Source organism: Canis lupus, chromosome 13, assembly GCF_048164855.1.
Source record: "Canis lupus baileyi chromosome 13, mCanLup2.hap1, whole genome shotgun sequence".
Taxonomy (NCBI): Eukaryota; Metazoa; Chordata; class Mammalia; order Carnivora; family Canidae; genus Canis; species Canis lupus.
In genome coordinates this window covers 36,492,363-36,504,590 of record NC_132850.1, presented here as the reverse complement: position 1 = coordinate 36,504,590, position 12,228 = coordinate 36,492,363, and the positions used below count along the sequence as shown (strand labels likewise).

At 34.8% G+C, this 12,228-nt stretch overlaps 1 protein-coding gene across 7 annotated transcripts in view; it reads right to left on the bottom strand.

The window, feature by feature from the left end:
* The window catches only part of VEZT (vezatin, adherens junctions transmembrane protein), a 74,011-nt gene that overhangs the window by 3,518 nt on the left and 58,265 nt on the right, over positions 1 to 12,228 (bottom strand). For 3 of the 7 annotated variants that reach the window (XM_072773127.1, XM_072773128.1, XM_072773129.1), the window contains 3 exons: positions 11,017 to 11,117; positions 9,253 to 9,460; positions 630 to 5,799 (listed from right to left, as the gene is read on the bottom strand). In XM_072773127.1, the coding sequence (XP_072629228.1) occupies positions 5,285 to 5,799; positions 9,253 to 9,460; positions 11,017 to 11,117 (824 nt within the window). In that variant the 3' untranslated portion in view covers positions 630 to 5,284. Of the gene's footprint in view, positions 1 to 376; positions 5,800 to 6,019; positions 6,869 to 9,252; positions 9,461 to 11,016; positions 11,118 to 12,228 lie in introns of those variants that run through there. The other 4 variants (XR_012005855.1, XR_012005857.1, XR_012005856.1 and 1 more) reach the window with 3 other exon arrangements.

The following is a 12,228-nucleotide window of genomic DNA, read 5'->3' as shown; positions in this document are numbered from 1 at the left end:
AAACCAAAATGACAACAAAACCAAACTAGGCAAATAAATTCTTAGCAGCATTGTGACATCCAATTCATTTAGAGAGTACTATAGAAAATGCTCATTTGAGTGGACTGGTTTTAATCAGAGCCAAAAAATTAAACGATAGAATATAAAGAAGGTAAAGTATGGAAATGAAATGGTTCCCCTTGTACAAAAACAGCTCTTCTATTTTGAGAGCCGGTATCAAATTTAGTAACTTTACTTATTTTAAAGATAGCAATGAAATAGGTAGTGAGGAACAGATATCCACAGAATCCATATGTTTAGGTACAATTCAGTTTTTTAGGTCTTCACTGAGTCAATGTACTCCTCCTTTATACATTACTCTAGCTATCTTAGTTACCTGGTTTCCAAAACCAAAGCAGACTTGAAGGAGCATTACGAAGGTAGAGAAAGGCCATTGCTACAGGCACACTTAAGCAAGCAGAAATTGCAGGAACTGGAGGAATCAGAACTAACAGAAAACAAAGACAAGATGAAAAAAGCACAGCAGAATGGAGCCATTTAGTAAAAAGGCATATAGCTCTCAGGGCCTAGTTAGACTATTACAGTATAATAACTGTTGTTAATAATGATCATTCTGACATCAAAAAAGATTAAAATGATTTTCATATATTGTTTAATAAGACAGCAATGCATACTGGTTTAAAAGGATTACCTTCAGAAATTATTCCAAAAATTTTTAATGCTTAAAGGGGTTAGGGTCTATAGAAAACTGGGATATCTAGAATACATCATTCTCCAAATACTCAGCCAGTTCTTACTAAATTAGCCATGCATGTTTAGTCTCAAGCCTATAGTTCTAGAATATAAATCTTGGTAAAACAGAGTTAGAGTCACATTTATAATGTTCTAAGTTTTCAGTCTGTGTCCTATACTAGGAACAATCAACAAGAACAAAACATTTAACATTTTCCTAAAATATACACAATGATTTGTACAAAGATAATAGTCGAATTTTCTTTTATAGCTGAATTCATTAATGGCGAGTCCTAGAAACATCAACATATAAAAACTGAATTAATACTTTAAATATATGGCAATCATATATTCAACCAACTATTTTTAGCAAGTTCTTAGTAAGTAATGAAGAGGCAAACAAAAGTATGCTAAGCAGCCAAACAGGTACCACAAAGTCCATGCACTTAACTGACAGAAAAGCCCCTTAGCCTTCTCTCAGTCTACTTACTCTTACTTTACAATTCTAGCAAGGTTGACAACCTGGCTTCTCAGATCATGGCAGATTAGAAGCAGCAAATTAGGGGCTTAGTGCAAGAGGCAGGCACCCAAGACAGCAGCAAAACAAAAAGTGAAAACTGATTTTGAGGGAAGATAGAGAAGCTGTGAAAACTAGACATAGCTCTAAAGCACAGCATTGCAGGACCTTGGAGAAAAAGGACCTATAACCTCATCTATTGCAGGAGCCCCTGTGGGTGCATTTCTACTTATCACCTCGTGATAGGAACTGATATTCTTAAACATGACAAAGTTAAATTAAGATCCTGAATATTCCAGAAAAAAAAATATGGTACATTCTAGAAATTTTCCTATTCACTATTAAATAAAAATGTTATGATTAAATGATTTGCCTCAGTTACATGAAAAATAAACTCATGCAAAGCTAGTTACCTGTCAGTGGTCACAGGTAAATTGTTACCATACTTAGGGTATATTTTCCATTTTTTCTCTGCCAGTAGATTTGCAGCTTTCTTTTCTAATATAAGTGTGAATTACACAGACATGTTCTTATCCATAGAAGTGGAAGAATAAGTCAATCTTTGCTTTGTCTGGTTTTCATTCATGGCATGCTGTCTACTTTAGTTCAAATAATGAGTCAGCTGAGCTACAGCACAGTCTTAGGCATTTAGTTCTTGTTTCCTCTGGATATGGAAACAATGTATTATGATTAAACTAAATCAGTTGAACTCTTTCTACATGATTTCTAATTTATTAAAATATTTTTGCATTTTATATTACTTATAGTATATAAATAAAAGTCAGAGTTAAATGATCCCTTCCGATTAAGACTCCACTGACTTAAAATTTTGGAATTGTTTCAGAACTTTAATTCTTTCTATGCTTTAACATCAAAAGCTTCTCCACCTTTATTATGTGAATTCGAATATTACTATTTATTTTTTTAAAGTGAGTTTTGAATTTTTTGAATTATATTACTAATATAACCAGATCTTGTTTTTTCAGCCTCAAAAGTTTCACCTCTCTTTTAACTACTTTTGAGAAGTCAGAATTTACCAACATCACTTAGCAAACCAGAGAATTTGGTTTGGGTTGGAAAAACTCCCCAAGACATGATAAGGACAGCTGTATGCATAGCTTTTAAATGATGGATCTGAGATTTAAACTCAAGTACATCCTTTTGTATTACAGTCTTAAACCCATATTCTTAAATTTCCTTAGTAATTTGCCTTAAATGTGTTTCTCCTGATTTGTGTCTAATAACTTGAGAAATCAAACCTGAGTCAATACATCAGTTCTTAATTAAATATATTAAAACGTATACTTTTAATGAAGCACAATTTTAAAGAAGACTTAACTTATGAAGTCAGATAATACAGACAACTTAAAAAATAAGCAGAGGACGACAAATCAAACACCAGCAAGAGTTTGGCCCAAGGTATGCCAGATATGCAGGGTTTTAATGAAAGCTGAAAAAAATAAGAATTTTACGCATGATAACTATTACCAGGTCATTTATTGCCATGACTTTCCTTACTGTAGGCAAAAGGTAAAAATCTTGTCTTCAAGAGTACCCTAAATAGCTTCTTTCGTGAATTCTTACATTAAGTACCAGGTTTGTCTTGGTAAAATAAACTATGCAAATGTTCATGTTAAAAGCTGTTAGGATATTACTCCTCATAAGAACTATCCTGTCAAAATATCATTGTAAAACTTGGAAAGCACAATTATAAGCATTGCATCACAAAATATTTTTCACAGAGGGCTTCTTTTGGAAGAAGGATGGCAACTATTAAAACTAGTCAAAAGTCTGATAATACAAAGTGAAATATTCTTAGAAAAGTAACAAACGAGTACTTACTTATATTACACTGGCCTATTAGTTTTTATTTCCTAATGTATTCATGGTAAGAATAGACAGAGGTTCTTAGATTTTACTGGGCATAAACGTCATCTAGGCCTCATTCCAAAATGACCAGCTGAGAATGATTGGGAGTATGGCCCCAAATTTGAAATGTAAAAGTAAGACCTCCAATTTATTCTAAGGTAGTTGCCCCATAAAAAAACAAACAGAAAACCCCAAACAAAACAAAACAAAACCTGAGAAACACTGACTATTATAAAAGAAAATTAGGAATATTCACAGGGAAGGTAATATTTTATCTTAGAAACATTTTAAAAGATGAAAGAAATTTTGAAAACTACACAAAAAAGAAGCTTTAAGGCCCAAGATTCTTATATCATGGTTTCAACAAGTAGAATTTTTATGGAATTAATTTAACTGGTGAGTAAAACAAATCAGACTGGAGGCTCAGGAATTCTTGATTAAAATCAGTCTTTTAAAATTAGAAAGAATCACCTCAGAGACTATTGAATAAAACTGATAAAATATTATGACGATATTTTTACCAAACTGCTATAATAAAAATACAATAAAAGAATTAAAAGTTATTAAACTCTAATTCTTCCTGTGTAAGTTTACAGATTAAGAGAAAGATTACTAAGTTTTTCCGTAATTGCTGCTTCTAAATTCAAGGAGAAAAGGAATTGGCAAACTAAGTAATTTATAAAGAAAGTATTATTATTTATGAATACAATCATCAGTCTCAAAACAAGATTTGTTTTTTCTTGAAATTTAGCTAATTATTTCTAAGTAGTAAATTGGGCCTACCCTAAGATAATCCTAAGAGCTTAATTATGGATAAGTCCCAGAAATTTTTGGCAATAGGCAGAAGCACTTACTGTACGAAGGATCTCTACTATTCATATAAAGCAGAACCAAGTTTCTCTTCATGTTAAAAAATAAATTTCCTAAGGTTGGTGGAAAAAAAATAAAAATCCCCTTGGTATATATAAATCTACTAACTCAAATTGCTAAGTTTACAGGAATCTGAATGTTTCTTAACTCTAAAGACAATCTATATTCATTGTGTAATCTCCTCTCTAGGACAGCAGCATAAATTATTATTCCTATACTTTCCCCAAAGTAAGGTCTATAAACTATGTCAGCGCATAAGAGCTACTGGTTTCAAGAAACAATATACTCCTGAAAATGTCACATTTTGAAAATGCAATGATTTAACACTGGACAATTTGGAAAGCAACCTCTTTTAAGAGGTAGTTTATAAATGAAGTACTAAGGAGACAAGGATGCTTTCCAGGAAGCAGACTCAATAAGGTGGAAAGGGTATACCTTCAGGCTGGGAATCAGCAGCTTAAGGGACCGGCTTGCATTAATGGCACTCAATTATCTGTAGGCAAACCTAAACAAAGAACTTTCTGCAAAGTTGGAAATGGGGCCTTGGACGATAGGGACCCCAGTTGACATTATCCCTACTGATTATATATAACAAGAACAGAAGATAAACACAAAAAATAACTGAAAGGGTAATTTTTAAAACAGTACAATGTTTTTCTTTTAAAGATTATTAGGACATCTTAAAGTTAACTGCGGAATACAGGTATGAACAAGAAGTGTAAGAAACAGGTCACAATCCCAGTACTTTTGACACTACTTTTTAGTTCCAAACCCCAGTACACATTAATTATATAAATTCCATTTTTTTAAATTCAGAACCTGCATCTTTAAGATTGGTATAAACAAAAATAAAATATCAACAAGTTATTAACATAATAGCTGCAGTTATTAACTGCAAGAATATAGTAAAAAGGAGCCACACTGAATCTTAATGTTCTTGCAACAGAATTATCCCAGTCATTTTATGGTAGCAAATTCTGGCAAGAAATGATAAATTTGTTTCTTATTAAAAGTACCTAAAGAATTTCCAAGATCGATCAGTTGTGCTGCAAATAAAACAGCAATTTATTCAAGAGAGCCCTTACCTTTCTCTTATTTTCCTAAAAGATTTGCCATTTACAGGTTAGCTACTATTTTCAGAGCAGTTGTTCAAACCAGGGTTCTTGCTGTAAATTCACATCTTTATAAATAGTAAACTTAATACTCATTTTCCCTTTCCAGTGGATTATCTAGTGTTGAAGCTAAAACACCTGCATAAAAGCAACAATTTAAAATCCTTCATGGGCATCTTGGTTCTTACTTCTTTTCTACCTCATTTTTATTTTCTTGTATTATTTGTTCTTCCTCCTCATCACCAAAAGTCTGTTCCTGCATGGTGGTAAAGGAGAGAGATCTAGCAGCCACTTCTGCAGCAAGACCAGCAGTGAAGTTAAAATCCGATGACAGCTGGAGCCGTGCCAGCCTCTGCTTAATGGAGGGCTGTAATAAGTCCCTGGGAGTTGGATGGGCAGTGGACAGGCTACCTACATCTGACTGCTGAGATTCCTCTTCACTCTCACATTGGTAACACACTCTTTCTTCAGCTCCTTGGAGGAAGACTTCATTTGCCGAATTGTCTTTATTTTTATCATCTAGAGGGTTTTCACATAAATACTCAGTCTTACTACTTATTTCATTGTCAGCTGTGGAGGGTTTACTATTTTCCTCTTCAGTATCATTTTTACCAACTGTCCCCATATCTGAATCCACTGATGGTTCTGAATTACTTATGGGTTCCACTGGGTCTACAGGAGACAAGGATTTCAACACAGCTTCAAAGGAAAAAAAGAAAGAAAGAAAGAAAGAAAAAAAAGAAAGAAAAATAATAACTAAGGACCCAGCAATGATTTAAACTTTAAATTTCCAGTATTTTTTCTTATAAAGAACAATAAATAAAAGCTAAATAAAACTTTCTAGTAAAATCTATGTAAATTTATAAATCCAGAGAACTTTATAAGAGATAGAATGCCTAAGAAATGAAATGAGATGGGGTTTTGATGAAGATTTTAAAACACATCACACATTCTTTTATTCAAAATATTAAAGCAGTGGTTCTCAAAGTATGGTCCCCAAACCAACATCAGTCGTAACCACCAGGTTATCTGGCAGAAATACAATTCTTGGGCCCCACCCAGACCTACTGAAGGGGACACTGAGTGGGACCAGCTGTGCTGATAAGCCCTATGCTCAACTCTGATGCACACTAATGTTTGAGAACCATTCTTATGAAAGAATAAGCAACATGGTTTTTACTGATAATGTGGGAGTTAAAAGGCCTAAAGTCATCCAGATAATAATCGTATCTTATGCACATATATATTTACAAGTTAAAACAGCATGGAAAAAAATGCACACAGTTCACCTTACTTGCCAACCACCTAATAAGACCCTGATGAAAGTAAAGCCATAACTTCTACACATTTTGTAATGTCACAGAAAAATATAAACAAAATAAAATCTGTATTCAAGATCAACTATTGTACAAAGCATAATACATAAATATTATATCCATACGGTAGAAGTTGTCCTTTCAAGGAAAATGAAGTTTTATTTAGCCCCTCTTCATGTTAGTAGGCAGTGGGTTGCTTGCTAGGCAGTCTCTCCTCCCAGTATGAGGGGTTAGTACAATACAATATATTAGGAAGCATGACGGAAGAAAAAAAAAGTGCTTCTTGAAGATCTGGCGTTTATTTAAAAAATAATTTGTAAAAGGTGTCCATTTCCAAGAAAGAGATCCCTAAGCTGCAGTAACTCCACTAGAGAGCAGCAACAACAGAAAAATATGGCCACAGCAGGTTCCAGTGTAGAATATCCCTCTCTAATTCCATTCGGACTTTACCCCTGTAGGCAGAGATGAAAATAACTCTGGAAGATGTACTGAAATTTTTCACGGAAAAAGCATTTTATGGTATCAGCAGCTTTTTACTTATTTTCACAAACAAAATCAGCATTACTACCCTTTCAAATGTAAACTACCAGAAGCACATACCTGAAAAAAGATAACATTTCTTTCATTGTTATATCCTTGCCCATACTGTCAATAGGATATTTAAAAACTAAATGGAGAAAGTACTGCACAATAGAAAGGATACAGGTTTATATACAATGGTATTTTCAGTCTTCATGTACAGTTTGAGGCGATAAATCTAGTTCTTAAAGAATGAAACAGATGTTGATTGATATCTCTGATTATGGCTAATTAAATAGGGCAATATAATCTGGGCAACTGGAAGATCAAGTGTTAACACTGCTGGAAGGTAAGCCTCCAGGAGTGCAGGGATATTTGTCTCTTGATTATGCACTCGGGATACAGCAGGAAACAGTACCTCAGTAACTCCTTGTTGAGTGAGTAATTTACTGAATGAACACTGTGGGGGATAATAAAGCCCCTACTGACAGAGATGGTAATTTCATTATACAGACAAAACCACTGAACACATAGAAAACAATAGTGCCTAAAACATAATACTCTCAATCTCTGATTCATGTAGGCCCAACATATGAACAAACAGGTTGCAGGAACTCTATCTTTACTGCTGCCCCTGGGTAGTTTTTAATCTGTTGCATATGTTGCTGCTCAAGTGCCCCTCTGGTGTGAGGCTTTGCAGTGGTGGGAGAGGAAGCAGGAGAGGAGGATTTGCCAACAAGCAACCAGTAGAAAGGCGGCTTGGTGGAGAAGACAGAATTCTTGGTAAAGAGATCAGCATGAATGTTTTTTCTTTTTCTTTTTCTTTTCTTTTCTTTTTTTTAAGTAATCTCTACCCCCAACATGGGGGCTTGAACTCATTATCCCAAGATCAAAGGTTGCATGCTCTATTGACTGAGCCAGCCAAGTGCCCCAGCATGAATGTTTTTCATGAGTAAAAACAATCAGTTTGTGGAACCATAGTCTCATTATAAAATATAACCAGAGGAGGACATCTATATTAGAAAGAGTAGGAAATATAATTGGAAATGATGGACTCATATGGTAGAGAGGCTTGAAACCAGAAAAAAGAGTTTAGATTTAATATAGCAGGAAAGGGGGGAACCACTCCAGATTTTAAAGATAGCCATTATCAATGTACTACTGTTTGAGAAAAATCAGGAGGGAGCCTGTATAGATAGAAGCTACCTCAGAAGCTATCTTCTAAGGATAGCTTAGAAGAAAAAGGTATTGAAAATAGAAGTCAGCTGGTGTACCACACTGGCAGAGTCAGTAGAGCATGCAACTCCTGATCTTGGGTTATGAATTTGAGCCCCACGTTGGGAGTTAGAGGTTACATAATAAAAAAGAAAATGGAAGTCAGTTAAGACAGCATTACAATTTACAAGCACAATCCAATAAGGACCCGGGCTATTAAAGGGGGCCTTGGGATGAGGAAGGATAAAACCAAGAAATGTATATGTGGACAAGGGAGAATGGTAGGGCTCCTAAGAGAAGAAAAGAGAAACCTGAGGAACTTTCCAGAAGTATAGGTAATCTATAAACTTCTAGTGAAAAAAGAGAACAGGAAAGAAGGCAGTTGATTTTGAGGCTCCACATAAGTACTCTATAAAAGGGGAAACCCACTCTCCCTACTTAGAAAACTCCAGAAGTTTCTTCTCAACTAGGAATTAGCTAGTTTGATACTGTCAAGTATTAAGCTTCTCCTCATTCCTTCCCTCACTTCTCATGAAATCCAACTAAAAAAAAAGGAGAGTGGGAAACTTAAAGGAGTTTAACACTAATCATCAGTACTGACAATCCAAGTATGGAGACAGTGCACACAAAAGCACCTCCTTTTCTCCCATCTACTAAAGTGTTCAAATCAATTACATAACCTTACTGATGTAGCTAATTGGCCTAGATTTTAATTCATTTCTTTCAATGGTAAACAAAGGGTTTTTAATTTGGTGCTCCATTGAGGTATTTATAATATCAACATAAAGAGTACAGAGTTTAGAATCTCAAATTCACTAAATTTGAAAACACTGTAATTTATTCAACTCACTGCCTATTCCAAATAAAATTTAGTAAAATATCAAATACCTGATGAAAAACTCTGATTTCATACTCCCAATTTGATTATATACCTACTCTTTTATTGATCATACTGATTTGTGTCTAGAAGAAAAAAGTACTATACTTGACAGATCCCTAAAATTAAAGCTATAAGAATTATATAGCTAAAATAAGATTCATAGTTCAAGAAAAAAGAATCCCCTATAATAAAATAATTTTTTACTCTGAAGTAAGTGCTTACCGTGATCACTAAATAGAAGTTGCTTCCACTTCTGCCTTTCTGCCTCTGATGCTTTAAATCCCAGCACAGATTTTAATTCTTGGAGTACCCTTTTGGATTCTTCATGCTCACGCTTCTGTCTCTCTCTGTCTTCTTGAGACAAGTAATAAAAATCATCCTTTCTGAAATCACTGTCCATATCTATATCATCTACATAAGCTTCTAATTCCTGAAAATGAATAAAAGAAAAAGCACTTTACTTCAAGCAGACAATTTTCTGGTAGCATTCATTAACTTGTACCTACCCAGCTCCAAGATTAAAAAATGAAGACTCTTGGCACAGGTCACTAAAGCAAAGGTGGGCAAACAGAGCAAATATATTATTATAGATAAACTGAAGTCTTAAACTTAACAGTTGATACTAAAAGGGATTGTAGATAAGAAAGTTTAATAACTTCAATCATTATTTTTCTGCTCTGATACCATTCTATAGATCCAGTTAAGATTACAGTTATTAGCTCTATAAAACCAATCAAATTAGAAGGGCTGGTGGTTTGTGGAGGTGGTCAGGTATGTTGTCTTTTTGTGGTAGGTACCTGCAGTTCTTTCTGACTTCTCAGGACGTTTGAACATTATTCTAGGATTGGGGATCCTCATCTTATGGTTCTTCGTCTCACTAAGGAACAGACTAGGATTCTTGCTTACCCAGCCTCCTTGCAGTTATGGTTCAGGCAAATGACTTGGGATCCGCTATATCTGTATGTGGATCACATCTGTCCTAGAAGTTTTGTTACAAAGGGAAGCAGGCATCTAAAGGAATCCATTTTGGCAAGAGTGGTGGCAGATCAAGTTTCTAGAGGTAGAGGTTCTAAAGGGAGTTTTTATTATTCAGCAATGATGGAGCAAATGGCAATGTCTGCAACCAGTGACTGGGCAGTGATAATGCAGGAAATGGAACAGTTCTTTTGAGTGATTTTGGCTGTTTACAGCAACCTGTTTCAAACCTGACTATGTGACCCTCAGAAATATTGTCAGTCAGGTACTGTTTTCTAAAACAATTTTTTTGTTTGTTGGGGCACCTGGGTGGCTCAGTAAGTTAAGTGTCCAACTCTTGAATTCAGTTCGGGTCATGGTTTTGGGGTAGTGGGATGGAGCCCTGTGTCAAGCTCCACACTCAGTGGAGAGTCTGCTTGGGATTTTCTCTCCCTCTCTAATAAAATAAAATCTTAAAAAAAAAAAATCTTTTGTTTGTTAAACTAAACAGAATTGGTCTTCTTCTGCAATTAAGAATACTGAGTAGACAATTATGACCAAAGGAAAAGAAGTTTTCCTTAGAATAAACAAAAGATATTTTTGTCAATATCTAATTAAATCATTAAAAAACTGTTTCTTTAAAGTGAGGTATATACATGCTGTCAAATGCACAAATCTCAAATGTACAGGATTTTTACATATGTATATTGACCAGTAACCACTAGTCACATTTCCAGCACCCCAGAAGTTACCTTTGCCAATGCACTCATTTGTAATGTGTTTGATCACTTTTAAGTGTCTAAAAAATAGACAGTAAGATATAAATAATATGAAAATTTGCTGGTAGATTCAAATTTAAGGCATTAAGACATACAGACAAATGATTTGATATCAGTTCAATATACTATGCTGTAATTTTGAAGTTCATCACAAACATAAATTTAACAACTTAAGTCAATAATCATCCATACCTCTTACAGAGAAAGATAGGTAATCTTTGTATGTAGATTAAAAAGCAATTTTCACCATTACCTGCTCCTCAGGGATTGGATCTTTGTCTGCAATGTGTAGAGTAGGCTGCATCAAAGGTACCACAGTACAACATGGATTTTCACATACTATTTCAGGCTTGCCTTAAAAAGCAACAGGCCACACAGAAATGAGTGAACATCTAATTAAAAAACATTATTAGTACTAATATTTTGCCAATTTCATAGCCCAACTTGTTCTCATTGTAACTTTTAATTTATATTAAAAAATTAAGGATGTTAAAATTAACTATAACAGCAACAGACTTAACAATTAAATTATATTCTCCCTTCTTCACCGTACCATAGTATCTGGCATACAACAGGTACTCTATAAATACTCACTGAACAAATCAACTTTTGTTCATGGCATAGGAACAGTTTCAAAACAGACCATCACTTTTCCCAACAAAAAATAAACTTCGGGATCCCTGGGTGGCGCAGCGGTTTGGCGCCTGCCTTTGGCCCAGGGCGCGATCCTGGAGACCCGGGATCGAATCCCACATCGGGCTCCCGGTGCATGGAGCCTGCTTCTCCCTCTACCTATGTCTCTGCCTCTCTCTCTTTCTCTGTGACTATCATAAATAAATAAAAATTAAAAAAAAATTAAAAAAAAATAAACTTCAATTTTGCACTTCCTTTTTATCACTTCTACTCTCAGAAGCTAGAATTGGAAATGAATTTCAAAAGTAATAGCATGAAAAGATCACCCAGGTGTTAACTTTAATTACTTAATATTAGTGTCTGGATTCTAATCATAGGGTTACTTAGCCTCATATCCAGCTCTCTACCTTTCATCATTATCTCTCTACTTAAAAAGAAGTAGAGTTCAAGAATCTAGATTTTTACCTTTCAAGAGTAATGACAGGTAACTGGTTGGCACCAGGGTTGGGGGGAGATTCCTGGCTTCAGGGGTTGGTGTGGACAAAGCTAGCTGGACTGGAATGAGATGGGATGGGAAGGACTCTCAGTAGGTGTGAGTGAGTAGCAATGTGGCTCGGGGACAGCCCATATTGTCAGGCGATTGCTTACATACAAAGGATTGAATAAGTAAGTAAACATTGAAGATAAAGAGAGCCAAGTTTCTTATAATCAGAAAAGAGAGGGACAAATAAGGAGAAGGACATAATGAACTATGTAGTATTGGGACTGAATTGGAGTATTGGTGTGAACCCATGGTACACAACATATATGGACAGAGAGATAGTGATATATA